Source organism: Bombus pascuorum, chromosome 7, assembly GCF_905332965.1.
Source record: "Bombus pascuorum chromosome 7, iyBomPasc1.1, whole genome shotgun sequence".
Classification (NCBI taxonomy): domain Eukaryota; kingdom Metazoa; phylum Arthropoda; class Insecta; order Hymenoptera; family Apidae; genus Bombus; species Bombus pascuorum.
This window is the reverse complement of record NC_083494.1, coordinates 17,632,273-17,652,114: the sequence shown is the minus strand read 5'-3', so window position 1 is coordinate 17,652,114 and position 19,842 is coordinate 17,632,273. Positions and strand designations below refer to the sequence as shown.

Below are 19,842 nucleotides of genomic sequence, written 5' to 3'. Positions count from 1 at the left end.
CGAAAACAAGTGGCGCGGTGCTCGGCCCGCTAACGAGCGTGTAATTACAATGAAACGATTGAGCCGTTGGTGTCACGGCGCGGAGGAAATCTGAGTTGTTGCAACTTCCGCGAACGACGTATCCAGATCCGTGGTGGAATCGTCCAAAGAGAGAGGAGGATAGTTACGGGAAGCGAAACTGACAAATAACAGGAGGGAGAGGAAGAGAATCGAGGCGGAACGTGAAAGGAGACTCGGCAGATAGATAGCACGAGTAACAGAGTGAAACAGAGAGGGGTTGAGGCTAGATACGACCCGGGGTATGGAGTTTGAGGCTTGTTTGAACAGGCTCCGGCTTCCAAAGAGGGTGGACGGGGGTATCGGGAGTTGCTATGACGATCACGCCCCGTCGAATTACGCGAAAATTGCCCTACGTACCCTCGACCCCCTCTCGCACTCCACCCCCTGGCGCCCTTCATCAGGACTTCGGTAATTCCGAACTCCCGTGTTACGAATGCGACGATAAACGATCCTACCGAAGCGTACCTGTACATGAAATTTCTTAGCCTTGACATTTGCCCTTTCGTTCCAATCGGATACCACACTCTCTTACCATCGATTTCAAGCATTTTCTTCGTTACGCCAGATTTTATACGAGATGCTAGATATTTGTAATACCGATCGCGTAAGTAAAATTTATGTTACGCACGCGCAACGTTATTTGGTTTCTGACCAATTTGTTCGAAAGTCTTTCGACTTGGCAGTTGACGTTAACGCATAGTTAACGCGTAGTTGTCAGTTGAGAAGTTTATGTCATATAGCTCTCATTTATATTTTACATTATCGTAGTTTATCAGCTGCTTCGAGACAATGTTTTTCGTCACTGGCTTCGATTTTATTTCATAATAAGCATCAAGCTGTATTAAAAGGTTAGTTGCAATATCATTAAGTCGTTGATCTCTTAAGCGAGTTAGACGTTACACAAACCTCCTCTGGGAGTTGCTCTTCGCAATCCTCGACGTGACTTCTTCCTTCGGTCTCGAGTTTCGCCCGCTTTGTAGCACCGAAGGGAGACAATGTTTTCGCATTAAGGGACAACCTGTCGTTGACCCGAGAAAGCTGTATTACCCTCACGTTGCAGTTTATACGCTACGGACGTTATTAATCGAATTTAGTTTTAATGGAATTAATCTCGCGTGATTTCCACTGACCAATGAGACGCAAGGCCAACGTCGCAAAAAGTTGTCCATTCCATCCCTTACATCTTTCTAATCCTTGCTTTAAAGGATACGTAAAAGCTTATGAAATTTTATAACGGGCGATAAAAAAACACGTTTCTACAAAGTTTACTTGTAGGATAAATTTAACTTCAAATGAAAAGCAAACATGTATTTTGTGAACGCACACTGATTCTAATGTTTCTTATAAATTGTCTGCTTGGCACGTTATGAACTGCTCACTTACTTATGAAATATAGTTGCTTTTATTGCTTTGTTTTATTAATATTTGTCGTTATTTACTTCCTTTATCTTTTTTGTTGTTACTTTTATCTTGAAAGTTAACAAAAGAATACAACAAGCACACATATGTGTATACTTTGGTCTTGATGCAGGATTTTCTTTTAGATCAGTCCCAGTTTCTTCGGACGAAATTATCGAGTATCGAGAATTCGTTAGAAAAATAAGGAATCGCGTAAAAAGTTTTGAATAATTTCTATCATTGGATTTAATTTTTAAAAAATTAAAACGAAGAACAAATAAAATATGGAATTAAATATATATAAACTTATTTCAATACACCTTTATTTTATTCGATGCGTAATTTTGCATTCGTTACTCTAGTAATTGAATATGTATGAATATATTCCGAATAAATGGAAGCTTTTTTGGAGATATATTAACAAACGTAAAAATTTATGTATTTAGTTACAGTTACGGGTACGACTCTGACTAGGTAATTAAATCCTTATTATCGTTACGACGAATGCAATGAATTTAAACGTATTTAAATTAATATAACTTCGTGAAAAAAAGGATCGTACGACGATCTATCTGCGCTCGTGTCAAAGCTCGAAGCTCCCTCTTTCGTAATGCTCTGATCGTTTTTTCCTTCCGGAGACATCGTTACATCGTGTAACGAACGGGCAAGTGAAAAGACTTTTCCTTTTCGAAGATTTTACAAATTCAAACGATCGTACAAAGCTGAAAAAACTTTTTACCGAATTTGTTTTAAGATGATCTTGCGAAGGAAAATCTCCTCTGTACAACAACCGGTCAAAAATTGATCTAGGATTTTTTCTCGCCGTTTTACTATATTATATAGATTATATAAGATGTATGGAATGTACAAATCGTTACCGTCGCAGATCTCGTCGATGGTGAAGGGGCAACGGTCGTGGCTCTTTCGTACTTCAGAAAATGTAATTTATTTGAAACGCTATCGACGAACGTTCCGTTCGGAGACAATTCATCGACCTTTGACCGTCGAAGAAATTAATTTCTCTTTGCGGTTCGGATTTCCATTACTATGGCCAACGCCGTCGTCTTCCTTTCTTCTTGTTTTTTGTTTTCCAGCGGAGACGAATCCGGCAAACCGTGCACACAATGCCGCGCAACAGCACGGTGAAACAGATATGAATCGACGAGGAAGAAAAGAGGAGTATAAAACAGTTATACGAGGAAACAGCGATGAAAGAATAAACAGCGATGATATTTTTCTCGACGCAAATGTTCTCGGCGTTTCATATCACGTTTGATAAAGTTAACCAACAACGAGCTCGTAGTTTTAGTTTTATTATCATTGTCTTAAGGATCCTAGCTACGTTTCGTCTCTGTTGATACTAAAATCCTTACGCTGTCCCATTTCGATGCGACAAAGCAAGCAATGAAACGAAATATTTTCCAATAGTAAACGAACGTGCTAATGAGTAAAAATATGAAAAATTACAATGAGATAGTCGATAAGTAACACAAACGAGTGACTCCGTAGTCGTTCTATTTTTAAAAAAACTTTCACTGGCAGCAGCAAGTTTCATCCTTTTAACGTGCTTTCCTTTCGTGCATATTATCGTCTTCCGACCGAGTGAACGCCTCATCACGTAGTCGACGCAATCGGCTTGACAGTTTTCCGAGGGACACCGAGAATCCTGGCAGGACAATGCCGGAGGGTGAAAGTTTTCAGCCCTGCAGACACGCGAATTCGAAACGGTCCAAACGGTACTCCGTAAGCTTGACACTTTATTGCTATCACGAACTGAATCTGTTCTGTTTCCATGTTTGCCAGACACTCGATAGTTTCGCGACTGTCTGGGAGATCGTCGATGATTCCGACAGGAGACAAATAAGATTCGCGGTGGTGTATTAGAATGAAACGCCAGAAAATGGAGATCACGCGAGAAAATCGAGCTCGATACGATGGAGCGATAAAAATATACAATACAAGCGATTAGATACTACGACGTCGACAGAATGGTTGAAAAACGATTTATTCTCGTGGATCGTCCTTTTGAGGAATTTAACACGAAAGCTGTTTAGATGAATGAACAAATGTAGAAACATAGGATAAGATTCTGTCGCTGGGAGAAAACGATGTAAAAAGAGGGAAATACGACAAAAAGATGAGAGAGACGAAAAAGAAAATATTTTGTATTAGATTGAAATAAAGAGAAAGAGAGTATAGATACGAGGATGCGGAAGAAACTTCAAACGTAATTTTAACGAGAACCGCGGTTAAAAAACAATGTTCGTAAAAGGAAAATAATCGAATAATTGAAATACCCACGCGATATTATTAAGTCTAAGAGATTAAGTTGGAATTTAGGATTAAGAGGGAAAATTGAAGAGCATGGATAATAATAGACAAAACAGGAGAGAGTAAGTAAGAGGAGGAGGAGGGGGCGAGGAAAAAGGAACAAAGGGAATAGGAACAAACGTGGCCAAACGATTACAAGACAAAGTGCAGGCAGACAGAGGCAAGCAGAGCGTTCTCGTATAAACGCTTCCATCTTCAACGGAGTCGAGCATATTGCGTTAACACCGAGGGTGCAAACAGCCTTTGTCTATCTCGCTCGTTCCCTCTCACGTTCTCTCCTTCTTTTCAGCATTCTGTCACGCTTGCATAAACTAAAAGACCCTCTGGAGTACAGTCAAGCTAATAATTAAAGTCGCTAAAACCGCTCGTTAAATCGTACCGCGTGTGCCCTACATCGTCGAGAACGTTTCTTCGGTCTGCAATTAGTAACGCTTGTCCTCTTAATTGACACTGACCAGAATCTGCGCATTAACTTATCAAAGTTACATCCTGTACCTTCGAAATAAGAAGACGAAAGTTTTACGAATCTACCATAACTGGTACGTTGCAAGTACAAATCCAGATTTTTACGTTATATTCGATTTAATGGTAAAACTATTAAAATCATTCCATCGTTTTTTCGGATTTTTTGTTTTCATAATCGTTCGTATCATCGTTATTGACAAAATTGATGTCGACTTTTATCGAAATAAAAAAAGTAGCCGTGTAGGTATACTTATTTTGTATTGCTTTATTATATTTCTCTAATCGTTCATTCGTCATTTAGTTAGGTACATAATTCTAACGCCAAGTGTCGTGATACAACACCGTGCATTGTATGTTGTAATTACTAGAAATACGACGAGAAATTATTCTCATACGATCTTGCTTCTCATATGACATTGTTGTACCATATTATAAATATACACTGTAGTTCAATGTTACAAAAATATAGGTGTATAGTGAAATTCCTATAAAGAAAAAAAATTTATATTATCATAAACAATTTACGAAGAAATAAAGTAAAGAAAGACTGTTTTAAATAAATAGTCGAAACGTTTCTCTTATTATTACTAGAAGAATGAACCGTAGAAAGATAATCAAATGTTCTCTTTTTTTAAGTCATCGTCTAAGAAGCCGTTGGAGTTAGGAGAAACGGTGATCTTTCACGTTCTACCATTTGTTCCGAGTCGATTGCCGTGATTAACGATTTTCTCGATCGGTTGCGTCGCGTGGCGAAAGCTCTTTTCTGCTTTTAACCTGTTTACGTGGAATACACCGGTAAGCGAGATCGCTGAGAGGCGGGCTTCGAGTACATTACAGAGAAGGGTGGTTAATGATTAATTCATCGTGTTGTTAAAAGTGGCAACGAGTTGCTTACGTATAAACGTTGTCTAACCGAAATAAACCTATACGGAGGAAGAAAGGAGAGAAAGGAAGGAAACGTGGGATCCCTTTTACGACTAATTCATCCTCTTCCTATCGGGTTACACATAAAACCATTAAGGTATGTGATTGAGATATCGCGGAGGATTTAAACGCATTCGCGTGTCTCCGAATAATACCCGAACGATGACAAGAGAACCGTTGGTACGACACAAACGAGAAAAGATATGCTCTACCGTGCACGCGACGCCACGCCACGCTTGATAAATGCAGTATATTTGTAACGACTCGCGTTAATATTCGGCGTTTGAGAGATTATTGCTCTATACTGTGATTGTTGGTAATAATATTATCGAATTAGTTGATTTTTACATAAATTACATAAACTTTATTTGCTTATTTAATTCGCATAAATGTTTTATAACTTGAGAAATCCTTCAATTTCTTCAACTTCCTCGAAACTAAAACTTTTTGTTCGCAAGCTTGACACGATTTCGTTGTTCTTGTTTTAAACGTAGGATCTCTCTCTAACTTCGCTTACCTGTATCGCGTATTATTCTCTAATGGCCCACAGTATATAAAAGAGGCAACGTAAGAAAAGACTGAATTTCGCTAAAGGATATATTTCTAAAAACCAATCGTGATGGAACGATGTAATATTTTCAGACGAAGGTAAATTTAATCTTTTCGGATCAGACGGATGAAGAACGATGCGGTGTAGCGAAAAGTCAACGAAGAATTTCAATTTAAAAATTTGAAACCGACAACGAGATACGGCAGTGGAAGAGTAATGCGGCGAGATTGCATCTTGACTGCAGGTGCAGATGAATTAGTTTTTGTTGATAGTATTTTAACGAAATGTGCTATTCATATAGATATAGATATATGTTAGTTTTAAATTTGATCAGAACGATAACATAAAGCGTGTATAAATTTATTATCGATTTTAGTTTTGAAACTATCATATCGCTTATTATATCATTTTAACCCCTATAGGTCACAGAATGGCACTTGGTTTGTAAAATACTACTAAAAATGTTTGTTATATATGTAATTGATCTAAAATATGGTACCCTCTCGTTTGGTCACCGAAGAATTTATAAGATCGTCGATCATAACGCTTTTATATAACGTCCGTAAGAACAATAGAACAATAGAATCGAAAGAGCACGTAATAGAAGAATAGAGACGTAATATTACAGAAAATCGGTTTAAAAAATTGCATTTAATGCGCTTAGACGTTTTGCTATATATATATACTTAGATAAAACCATAAAATGTTAATATTACCATAACAGGTACATTAAAACGTATGTATATTTTTGCAACGTCAAATTTCAGCATCATTTACCTTTATTTGCGCTTATTATTATTCTTAATACGATATCTATTAATTACAATATAAATATAATATATTCTAAAATAATACAATAGAATTGATTCAGCGATACAGTCATAAGTAAGTATATAGGGTAGGTACTTTCGCGAATAGGGTTGTGTTTGAATACTAATCCGAGTTACAGTTTCTACTTAATATACTTTTTTCAAACCTGATGTAATTCACTGCGTAATCTAATGTGAATAATCTTGCGATTTATTTCCATACTTTCTACCAAGGAATTTTAATGACGTTAGTTGCGTGGCCAATAATTGTGCACCGTTTATATCGAGGTTAGTGATCCATGGTCGTGGAAGTTGGTTCGATACGCTATGCAGAAAGTCAATCATAGTAATCGCGGTCAAGGCGAATTAGGAAATACTTATAACAACATTCGTTTGGCATTATAAGGGCAAGGATCGCGATCAAGCGAGTGTGTTAAGGAAAAAAAATTAGTTTAGCGAGTTCGATCTTTGTCAAAATCGATAATTTCATTTCGATGGTAAGCCAAGAGATTAAATTTTGTTTTAAATGTATAATTGGTTGGCCGAATGAGATGTATCTAAATGTAAATTCAAATATCTTTGGTAAACGATTTAAACATCTCGTAAAATATTTGAAATTTCGTAACAATACCTTTTTCCGCCAAATGCTCTGGAAGATCGTCTTACTTGAAAAGAAAATAGAATTCTCTTCTTCTTGGGAAGAAGCGTATTCTCTACTTTTTAAGTCTATCGTTGTATTCGTGTAAAAAAATTCTTTTTATTTCCGACCAGACTAAAGATACACCTTTGTCTCGTCCGCGTCTCAATCGTGCGACCTACTCTGTAAATATACTATTTAACAATGCGTCGTGAAAATGTCGGAGAAACCGAGGTACAAGATGATAGATTAAATACGGTTCTTACGGAAAGTTGCTTTGTGATATACATGTATGTAGATATTTACGAATGCCTAAGCATTCGATTATTTAGTATTACGCTTAACGTATCACGCTTCCAACTTCAGCAATATAGTTTCGAGAAACCGTGCACTATACGATATTATCAAATACTTAAATCATTTAAATCGTTAAAAAATTTGATCGTTCGTCGTTATGTCGCGAAATAGCTTTTCGATTTCTTTCTTCAAGCTGCAAACAGTGACACATAATGTCAAATACAACCAAAAGTTTTCTTACTTTGAGAAGTTTGGAGGGATGCGCCGAAGCTTCGAAGCAAAGTCTGATCTGTATTTGAAAATTCTCGACGTGCAAGAAGTATCTCTGGTTATCAGCGTCTCTCTCTCTCTCTCTCTCTCTCTCTCTTTTCGCACTTTCTGTCAAAGAGTTCAATTTAATTTCTGCTCTACGACGGATAAGTTCACGGGTTATATGGACCAACGGCAAAGACGGAAAGTCGAATCGAAGCGTAAACGCGTGTCTTTGTCCTCCTCGAGAGCCCGAAACAAGGAAAGAACAATGGAATTTCGTTATTGCGCCAACAGATGGAAAAACAACAAAATGCTGCTCGCAAGGTCTTTCGCCGCGTTTCATTCATTCTCCCTTTCGTTCTTGTGGCTCTTCGCTTTTCTGCCGCTTGTCTCTGAATCGATTCCTACGTGACGAATCGCGTTCCACTTTCTTTCTTATGTACCTTATTCTCAGTGAATCTGACAATTGATTGCGCACGACCGAATCGAGGTCACGCGTGTACAGGCCTTTGTCGAAGATGAAAAAGAGTCTGATACTTGAGGAGAAAAATGGGATGCAGTTGCTATGAATTTAACACGTTCTACGCCCTGGAGGTTATCGATGATTGGCTGCACGCTTTCCAATTGTCGTCGTGTCAGGGTCTTGGATGGCCAGCACTGTTCCTTAAAATTGTCTTCCAATGACGATAGTTCCCGCAAGTTGGAAACAACAGAAATAAAAACGAAATGCTTGTACTATCCTACCCTATCCAACTGTATTCGAACATACGGGAATATGTTATGCACGATGTGCAAGATTTGCGCGAAGAATAGCTAAAGACGAGTCAAATACTCCGTAGTTTTATTCTTTTTACAGTATTTTATCTATATTTCACACGACGCTCTACAAATGATAATAGATGTTAATAATATTCTACGTAAAGTATCTTAACCTAATGTATTTGTACTATGTATATAGAAATATTTATCGTTTTCCACATTATGTCAATGACACCTCGATCGAATGTTCGATTTTCATGGCTTTATATTGTAAATTATTCTATTTTAAATTGCATCAAAGTATTACGTTACATTCAGGAAACACGATATAATTGATTATAGGTGTCTATCTGAAAATATTGAAATACAGATTGTAAACCATGCGTGCCGATTAATCATCAAAACAGCAGTCATCGGTAATCTTTTTCCCCACGTTACATGCCGCATTTATCAGCGCAGTTTTTGCATGGTTGCACACTTTTCATCACCCACACTCCATGGCACGCGCGTAAATACATCGCTCGGAATCAACCAATTCGCTTCGTTCACCGGAATAGCACAAAGGACGCGAATAATCAGCAATTCGATTTAAAATGTCGATAATACCTTTGATTCGTTTAAAATCTTTGATGTCGATCCGTTATACGTATGTAAATACGATCGTGTAATCCTTGAAGTAGCAGCGTATTATCGTTTATATCATATTCGAACGCAACTTTTCATAAGTATAACGCTGGTAATTACATTTTCTTTTGAAATACACTTTTCCTTAGATCGAAGGGAATGACGGCATAAATTATAAAAAGAATCGTTTTACGTCATTGTTTCGATTCTTTATCGATTTTACTCCAATAATTATATATCATTTTAAAACTTTCGTTTCGTTCGCAGCAATCGTTTTGACGCAAATTTATCGCGATCGGTGAATCGTAACATCCTTCCGTTATATTTCACCGTTTCACTGCCCAAAATGCAAAAACATACCGCGAGATTGTGGCCGTTATGTAATAAATATAAAAACGAGGCAAATATATTTTACACATACGATACACGGTATATCGATACGGTGCATATGTGCGATGATAAGTTTAAGCTAAAGTTTTCGCTCAGATAGATTTTTTATTTTGAATTTCAAAAACGATATTTCAAAGAAATTTAACTAATATTACGTATAACCACGCAACAATGTTTATTTGTTGTGGATACTATTTTCCTTTAGTTGTTCCATGCTCTTATACCTATTATTAGATAAAATTTTTCTCACGGTTAGTTTTAAATCTATCACCTAAAATTATTTCTAATCGGCCAATTGTATAATATTCAGACGCTACAAAATGACGAGGAGAGACGAAAAACGATAAAGGGAGATAAAACCTAAATGGAAATGTAACGAGTGAAATATATGTTATTCGAAACTAAATTCTCGAATATAAATTTCGTATTATTGGTATGCTTGGTCGTCGCTCGACGACCTGTAAATCCATTCTGTATCTGTAAAATACTTTTAGATACTATGCTTTTGAAATATAAAATGTAAAATCTATCTGGCCAGGTACGTTTCTGCATCACTGTAAACGTTGAAATTCTCGCGTAAAGTACCGTGTATTCTTTTGTTCAACCGATAACAAAATCACCAAAACAATTTCGAAATATTCGAATGGAGCAGTTCGCATCCATCAGGAGGTCCATGTGTTTTGTTGATGTTGTCACGGGGCAGGATAGTGTAGCGTACACGGCGTCCTTTTCGTCGTCACCAACAATGCCTATAATGTACGGTGTACGGATTCACGTCGAACGGAGGTTTGTTCCGTACACAATGGAGTATACAGGAAGCCGTGCGTGGCTGGAAAGCGGTTCAAGTGTTCGTGGTAGCTGATTCGAAATCTGCGTGCTGGAGTTAACAGGGCCTGAATGAAAGCAGACATTTCCTAAGTAAACGTTTTTACGTTATTACGATGATCCTGAAGTGGATATCAAGCAAACGAACGTAACTGAACTCGGTTGATCGATTATCGTTCTCGTCTCTATCAAGATCTCTGTTCCTGGACATTGCATCGAATCTCCGACTCAACGAAATTTTACTCGAGCATTTGTGAGATTAACCTATCTCGTTTTCTTCGATAGATGGAATGGACAAGCCAATTTGTAATTTGTAAAAGGCATTCGTTGCTACTAGGCATTCTGTTCGAATAACAGGATGTTTGAATATTCGATCGTTACATACAAAAGTAAAGATGTGTTAATCATAACAACGTTAAAATAAATAACATAGAGAAAAATCGATCATAAGTGTGAAAAATATAAATATTTCGCGTGATATCAATAACAAATAAGCAAAACGATATTAAGACTGAATTAATTCGTATACAAATTAATTAATCAGAGTGTGATATCGTGGAAATTATAAAATATGTAAATATTTCATAAGCATGTATCGAAGAGGAAAATAACAGATATAATTATGGGATATGTGAAATTTCCAATATCCATATCGAATAAAACCATTTGTTTTGTGAATTCTTAATAAGCAGGTACTTTTCGATAAAAAAAGAAAAGATTAATCTCTTCTTCTATCGATAAATTTTTCGTTATTTTGATAACTTAAAATTACTCTTTCTCACTCTGTGCGAACAAGTCACCTAACTTTATCGAGTACGAAGTATTTCGTTTACGTAACAGATCGCCAAACGTTCTGTTAATTAACAACATCGAGTAATTGTGCGGTAACAAACGTTAATTACCATATAATTAAAACATACTACAGGGATGAAAGGAGCTTCTGCAGATTACGTAAAGATGCTTTTCCTCGATTATCCAGGGATGCAATTGTCCTGGCAGAATAGTCGTGTTTATCAGAGTTACGGTTAATTTCCCTGGCTAGCATCAAGTGACTTGTTAGCCTTCGTTGATAGAATTAAATAAACATTTAACTATAAAAATTTGGCAAATAAGATGTTGTTACATCACTGTCTAATTTAAAAATGGCAACGTTGTATTTCTCGAGCAATATACCTTGCGAAGAGTACCTTTAAAATATTTAACGTTTTAGGAGTTTGAAAATTTTAACAAGAACAAAACTCGACAGAAGAATTCGAAGAATCGAATTAAGGACTTGGTTTCTATTTCCTTCCGAAGCTTCCCAGTGAATTGTTGTCGTGATTTAAGTACGTTGATGGCAGCAGGGTTGTCAGCCCCGGATAGAGACGAATGGCTCGATGTCGTATCATTCACAACCCTTATAATAATTATGTGAAAAGGGGCACTGAAGAGGGAAATGTCACATCCCTCGGTAAGATACTCCCGTTTGAGTTCGTCGTCGACTCGAACGAGAGTAAAAAACAGACATATTTCCAACACGAAGTCTCTTTATAATACACATAGTATTCGACAAAATTTCAACCCTTAGTTCTTTTGATTAATTAGTCTCAATGCGACGTACAATGTGAGACTCTTTTTATACATTTTATATCAACAAATTATCTTTTAACGTTATGTCGAATAGAACGGATGAATTACGACGATGTATCAGAGATTTCTCCCTAACTATAATAACGTCCTCGCACTTTATCTCATGTAAAAATCGCGTAAATACAAGCTTTTAATGCTTATCGTTGTCTACCGTATGTCACATCCATCTAGTCAAGAAATATGATAAATGGCGCGTTTGTGCATATTTAGGCTTGTAATAATCGACCTAATCGCTATATTTTCATAAATCATTTATAGTAAGCAATGAATTTTCTTTATATTTCCCTATATCGAGTTTATCGTTATTTAATATCACATATGCCCGAATCGTTAAAAATCAATTTTATCGTTAATAATATCGTGATTGTACGATTAAATAGGGTACTTAAAATCGTTTACATTGCAAGAGAGAGTTCTAATTGATGAATTAAGAAAATACGGGAGAGATATAATAAATGCACTTTTTCGCAACGAAAGATGGAAGACGGTCAAGCTATAAAAGATTTCACTCTGACTTATCTTCGCTTATAATTAAGTTCCTCGGTTAACGTGCATTAATAATTCTTCGTTGACGGAAAGCTTCGCGAGGAAAAAGTACAAAGTGGCTTTTGCAAATCAAATTGCGAATCAACTGTCTGTGTACGGTTCGCAGCGCGTGTGTTCAAGTAGTAGTAAAAAGAAAGGAAAAAGCACATAGAGAAAGAATTGGCAAGATCTTGGCCGAACGAATGCGATAGGCAGGTGTCACGCCATCGCAAACCCCCGGCGCGACGATTACGACGATTACAGGAGGCTCCCGAGGGGTTGAAGAGGGTGGAATCGCCTCCGTTGACATTGCATCACGAAGCACTAACCACATTATTTATGCCACCTCGTAAAACTTGTGGCGTGCCTAAACACACTACTCGTTCCCACCGCTCTTCCCCTTTTGCTCGGAAGTTACACAGATCAGAGGAGGGGCAGCAACTTTTGTTCGCCAAGTTCACCACCTCCGCCCGTCGCGTCAGTGCTATTGCTTGTATCACCGATGCTTGAACGAGACTAGACGTTGCGCGATCCTTACGCCGATCTTCAGCCACGACATCGAAATTCCAGTTTTGACCGAGGAAAGAGATATCGAACGAAAAAATACACTTTACCATTGCGGAAGATACGATATAAAGATATATTTATTATCATTTACATATCTATTTCTTATTTCTGCTCACGTATTTTATGATACTGTAAAACTGTAACATTATATTTATAACCCCTTATAAGTTACAATACCGTAACTATATAGATATATATGTAGTTTTAATACTATGATATCGTACATTAGCGATAGAATTATAAATAATAAGGATTACAATTTTACCACGGTTCGAGAATTTTATATCGAGAGCGAATGATACATAGGCAATTTCAAAAATATAAACTACCTTCCTTTTTAATTATATAATACGTAAATTTTAATTTTTTAAAAGGATATTAAATATACGTGTAAAACGGAATTAAATAACGATATTATATGTATATATTTACATGTATATGTAAAATAGTAACGTGACTAGACATCGGCTTTAGTAATATGTACGTACGCGTAGTTACACAACGAAATAAATTGAAGAGAAAAAAGATTAATATTTCTCCGTTACAAATAAATTGCTTTATAAATGAATTTTTCAAACCGAGCTCTTGTTTTATCTGTGAAAAATTGTTAGTCCACTCCTTTTTACTATAAAAATTTTGTAATTTAATAAATCTCACGGAATTAATGAATAATATTTAATAACATGTCCAAATTTTTAGTAAAAGAGTTTAAAATATAAAGAAGACCAATTCATTTAGTTGTTCTAAACCTACGTTATTTAATTTGCTATTAAATTGTATATTATTTAATATTATTATTTTGAATATACTATAACACTAACGTTAAAATCAGATTCTTTCATTCCGGGAGAAAGATTAATTCTCGTGTAAATAATAAGGGGAAACGAGTTCTTGTAATAAGTATTATCGTAATTAAACTTTTCGAACGTTAAATAAGACGAAGAGTATAGACTAAGATGATTTTCCATTGGAGATTTATCGAATTTTATGAATAACTTGGTAGTTTGAAATAGCAACAAGAGAATGGAGTTGTTTGCATCAACGTCAATTTTCGAGCATGAAATAAGAAGCATGCAACAAATAAAGGTAAAATAAGAATGGATCCAGTGTGAAATATTGCATGCGTGTAATGATATGCAAGCCGAAAGGGGGTTTACTCGCCGTTACAACGCCGACGCACGGGTTCTTACCAAGACATTTTTATTATACACGTGAACGTGTATTTGATTAATGTAAACGTTTGGAAGACATAGATATCGTTAAGTGAAAATTGATAAAACTTTTTATTTATAACAGCACCTAATCATGATATATATATGTGGAATGTTATGAAAGTATATTTTATCAATTTAGTTCCGAAAAGAGTGAAAAATCATTATAAAATAATGTCTCGTAAATTTTTGTTTCTCTTATTTCACATCAGAAATCGAGTATCGTCTTTGAAACAATTTCGAAAGTTATTGAAGACTACAAATTGCTTTACGATAAGAAAAAATCGAAGGTTAAACATAAAATATCGCGTGTCTGTAATCGTAGGTTGCTTTAAGAGTCGGTGCTAGAGTTTCCACGTCGGTATGCCTAATGAAATACGATTTTCAAGCTATTTTTATTAGGTATCCGCGATCGGTCGGCTCGCGTAAACGCCGTACTCGATGAAAACAAGGAACAACGGGAATGCCTTCCATTTGACGTCCGCTTTTATTTGGCCATTTCTACGTTCGATTTTTTCTGATCGAAAGCCGTTTCATTCTCGACAAACTGTAAATCGGAGCGCAATTTGATTCAATTTCATCCTTTCTCGCGATCGTGTGTATTTATTTCTGATGGTATTTTATACACCGCGACTACAACGCGACTATAACGCCTCAAGATACCGTACAGTGCGTTTATAGAGATCTATTTTCATTTCCGTGTTTACTTACAGTTACCGTACTCGATGGAATTGGATTACGACGTAGTCGATGTTCCGAGCGATGTTTCCGGAATGATGGCACTGCTTCCTCCCAGAGTGAACGTGTCGGCTACGGGAGAGGTGCCAGTCACACTGCAAGTCTTTAGGATCAGGCTACCGTGCTCGGGTCTCGTGAGTGTGCAAATTCCTTTGGCTTTGAGGTTGAACGTCACAGCCCCACCTGGTACCAAATACAACGATACCGTTTTAGCATTCAAGAGAAACAAGATTTGTTTGAAAGGTAAGTGACAGAACTAATTTACAGGAATTAGAAATTTCGTATTATTTCTACTGGTTAATATTTCATTTTTGTCAAAGTTGGAGCAATATTTTTTGATGAAATTTGAAAGATAAATTCTCTACGAATATTTCTAGCACGTTATTGAGACACGTATCCATAAAATCTAACGCAACTTGTTTCCTTTTACCTCTCTTACTCCCTTACTGCGTTATTTGACAATCGTTAATACGAAGTATTATTTTTATCGACACCCTGTCGACCGTACATGGTTACCCGAGACGATACCAGAGACCCACGTTAGATCAAAGACTTTCGCTCGAAGTACGTATATTTTACGTACTCGCGATAATTTGGAAGTGGTAAAAATACTTGGGAACAGAACGTTACTCGTACTCGAACGTAAAGGGATAACTCGGTACAAAGAAATTGCTTGAATTTCCGAAATTTTTCTGCTTATTTTTCCAATAGCACGTTGTTAATGGAAGTAAATATACAAGTTAATAGAAGAGAATCTCTGGCTTTCGCGAAAACGCGTTCGCGGCACACCGATAAAAGTCTAGCCGTGCGTATGTCACGCGCGAAACGCGTAAACCGTGTCAACGCGTTTGCATACAAGTATTTTAACACCGTGTGGCGAACTGTCGATAATTGGTCGGCTTACGCAATCGCAAATTTAATTAGTACGTTCACCGGGATCGTTGAATACCTTCGTTACAAGCAACGCAATTTCGACGTATTCGCGATTAAAACAGAGAGAGTCGAGCATTCGTTCCGAGTCCCTTTCGGGTGCGAATTCTATGCACGATTTATGCCCCTTTGTGCAACACGCAATCGGCAACAACGCCGATGCATAATTTCTGAAAGCAGAATTTCGTGTATGCGAACGCGCTCGCCGTGATACCTGCTCCCTGTGAAAATCGAGTGATTAAACTTTGGTCGCGCCGATGGCCTGGCTAATTTCGTTTAATTACATCGCACGTGTGCCATATACCGCTTTACCCTGGTAACCTGTCGAGTAACTTTATTAATCCTATTCGACCTGGTAAAACTTCGTTTACTCCTTTGTACGTTAACAACTGGATACCGATTACTGACCAGATAATTACTTGTTATCCGCTTGGCAACGAGAAACGGAGCTGGCCAAGTGGTTAAAAAGTTCGCAGCAACATACTTTCTGAAATATACCGAACTAGCTTAATTAAATATACTAAATATATCGAAAGTTTCAGTTTACCAAGCTTGTCTAACCAAGCTTGATTAATGTAACTTGTTATTTACCTAAAAGTCAGCATGGACTTGGTCGATGATAAAAGAAGAGGTAATTAGAATGCGAAGAAAGAGAAGAGGAAGCGCGGAACAACCTTTGTAAACTGTATAGCAAACTTTCTATTTTACAAAGAAGTATTTCTCAGCAACTAGGTCCGAAATAGGAATTATTTTTTGATATTCGCGATAGCAGTTCGCTATAAATCCAATTCTAGCGCTCCCGGAGACACGAGATCTCCAAATCTCGTGCTTCTGCTGTTCGGTTCTTCGAACGAAACGTTTCCCGTGGAGAAAAAGGATACGATATGATGTAGAGACGTGATTCTCGTGGCAGCAACCGTGGAAACATCCCATTGCCCGTCCGGAAATCGACGAGAACATCGAGTATCGGGGATCTCGAAGTAGTAGCAACGTTTCGTCAGACAGGTGGATAGAATCGGACTTGGCTCCTGATAGAAACTATACGTGTTTACAGCCGAGCGAGTGAGACGAACTCGAGAGGAGAGGGTCAACGAGAGACCGAGGAAACGAAGCGGAAGAAGGGAAACGGCTGGAGTTGAAAAAGAAGGTGTGGAAAGGAGAGAAGCGAGATAAGGCGGAAAACGAGAAATGCGAAGGAGAAGATAGAAAGAGCGAGTTGACGGACGCTGATCCGGATCTGGTTACCGGTGCGGGAGGCTACAACGAAAAGCAATCCACCGAATAAAATTGAATCTCGTCAGGAGTCGGTGTATTTAATGAAAGAGAAGAGAGGAAGGATCTCGCTGTCTAAGATCAAGAGGATCGGCCGCGTAGAAAAGTGGAGTAAAAGAGGTTGGCGAGGGGGTGATGAGGGGGTGGTGGTAGTAAGACAGCAGGAAGGGTGGGAAATAAGTAAGCAAGCGCTGCGAGGCGAGACTCGTCGACCGATGAGTAGTACTTGCGCGTGTAGACCAAGGTTTCTTCCTCGCCAGAATTTGTTTTCTTCTCGATTCTAGTAGTAGCCCCCGTCCATCATGGCAGTACGGGTGAGGTTCTTTGCTTTCTAAGAGGTCCTGCGGAGATCCGAAATCGTTCGAAGACCACTCAAAAATAATCGAATCTCGTGTTGGCTCCTCGAGTGCTCGTATTCCAGTTATGTATACACCGAAAGGTTGAAAACGTTCGATAGCGGTCTTTGCGGCAAATATCAGGCAAAAGCGCTGAATGAAAAGGAAAATGTCGGTATAGTGAGCGATTTAAATGCCGATATTGTGCGAACTTTTCTCTGAATTCAGTAATCCAGAGGGGCAAAGCGAAGGCGATGCGATATAAAGCATCGAATAGGGTGGCCGAAGGAGGTTCTTCGTACTTTTAAATTTAAGGTATTGAATAAGCAACATGAATTTCTGAAAGAAACGAAAAGACCAGAGAAAAATAAGAGGATCGTGTCTTTTTGTTTGATTATTTAGTTGCATCAAAAACTACGCAAACTTTTTATATTCGTCGCTCGATCGTACGAGTACCTATGTAAGAGACGATCGTACAGACGATTAACGACGAGAACGTTAAATACACGAAAGCGCTACTACCGATCTCTACGATAACGATATCGCGGTAGATCGTATTAGCTAAAACAATTTCAGTGATATAAAGTTACGTATATTTTATAATATTATTTTATCGCGTTACAAAATTATTAAATTCACCACTGGGGAACTGTATGTATTATGCAATAATCGGATGACAGGGGAGTACAAATTAACAAAGTCATGTTCGCCGATAAATCGAAATGTTCTTCGTAATTTCATCGCGACAAATTAACGTTAAATGTACTCGTCGATGTACACCTAGTCGTGGTATAAATGTAACGATCGAGAACGTTAAATTTATCGAAGATTAACATACCTAATATTCTCGCAACGTACATCGGTTTAGCGTATTTTTACTCGTTAAAATCGTTGTGAAATTGTCTCGACATAGCGGACGGAACACCGAATATCTAGACTCTTTTCTAAGTAATTATCAATGTCTCGTTACTACGTTGATTTGAGAAATCATACCACGGAGTCTAGAGTATCAAACAGTAAAGCACTATGGTATTACCTATACTCTATTCTACAAAGAAATTTCATTATTATTATACGACGTGTATATTATAGCAATCGTATTTCGAACAATACAGAAATTTTATATATGGGACTTGGTCTTTAAGAAACTGGTTCCATAAAAATACTTATCGCTGTATTTACGTTATATTTAGTCGAACATGGAGAATAGTTGAATTCCGAATTGCAAGGACGGGTATTGTAAAAGAGCAACGAGTAAAATATTATATTTTGCTGTCTTCGATCACTGAATATTCTCGCATTTTTAAGTTTATAATAGGAGCGTAGTAGCATTTACGGTAGTTGTCGGAGGATGGTAACTAGATTTTAAATTACTCATCACGTTGAGATTGAAAGCATTTTTCACTCCGCGGGAAACGCCGCAATTTGCGATGAAATTTGTTTCAAGAGAGCAGACGCCGAGCAGTTGAGCGGAAGAACACCGAAGAACACCGTTCGAAGAGGGTCATTCCATTAATCCCGCAGGGACTTAATTCTGAACCTTCGTAAATCTCGGTTAAGGTTTGTTTGATAGTGTCGGATGGCATCGCCTACTGGGATTTAACCGAGATACACCTCTTTCCCTCTAAACGCGCTTTCTCGACTTTGCACTTGTTCTTAAACCTGTGAGTTTCTTGTCGGTGCGTCGACCAAGACTAAGTTTAATCGATCCTACGCCGTCCGCGAGCAGCACGAGCAAATTGATTCCTTTGTGCTTTGCCGACCGTTAATCTCTTCCTTCGACGTTTTTAATTAAAAATCAAGCGCTGCGGTTTCTTTGGACGTGTTAAACCATCGTCTAAACCGTCGAAATTAATTTTGCGACAATCGAAACCATGCATTTGCCACTTATTCGAGTTAAATAAGCGTTAGAAAAGCTTCGGAGAAAAGAAACAATCGACGATTAATGGAAAATATAACTGATAAAAGAAGAAATAACGCGTATGTGCAAGTACTCCTTCTTTATGAGATTTTTCCTTTTACGTTGTATTTCAAATAGGTAAACTTTGTCAGTTTGGGTAAAAATAAGAAAGGAACGTTATACGAACTTGGGTTGTTCGAAGCTTTGTTGCAAAGTGATAATAAAAATTAAAAAAAAAAAAAAAAAAAAGATGGGAAGAGAAAGAGTGAATGTATTCTACTTATTGTAATTATCGTACTTTATTTTAGTTAAACACCTGAAATAAATCTGAATAAAAAACAATTTCGATCTCCAAGATTGCCTAATTTCACACTTGTTTACGATAACAACGATAGCTTTGGAAAAAAGGTCTTC

General features: G+C 37.4%; 1 protein-coding gene across 3 annotated transcripts in view; it reads left to right on the top strand.

Annotated features, from left to right (window-relative positions):
- Positions 1 to 19,842, top strand: part of LOC132909348 (tyrosine-protein kinase Dnt-like) — a 104,055-nt gene that overhangs the window by 59,379 nt on the left and 24,834 nt on the right. For all 3 annotated transcript variants that reach the window (XM_060964130.1, XM_060964132.1, XM_060964131.1), the window contains one exon: positions 14,967 to 15,234. In XM_060964130.1, the coding sequence (XP_060820113.1) occupies positions 14,967 to 15,234 (268 nt within the window). The remainder of the gene's footprint in view (positions 1 to 14,966; positions 15,235 to 19,842) is intronic.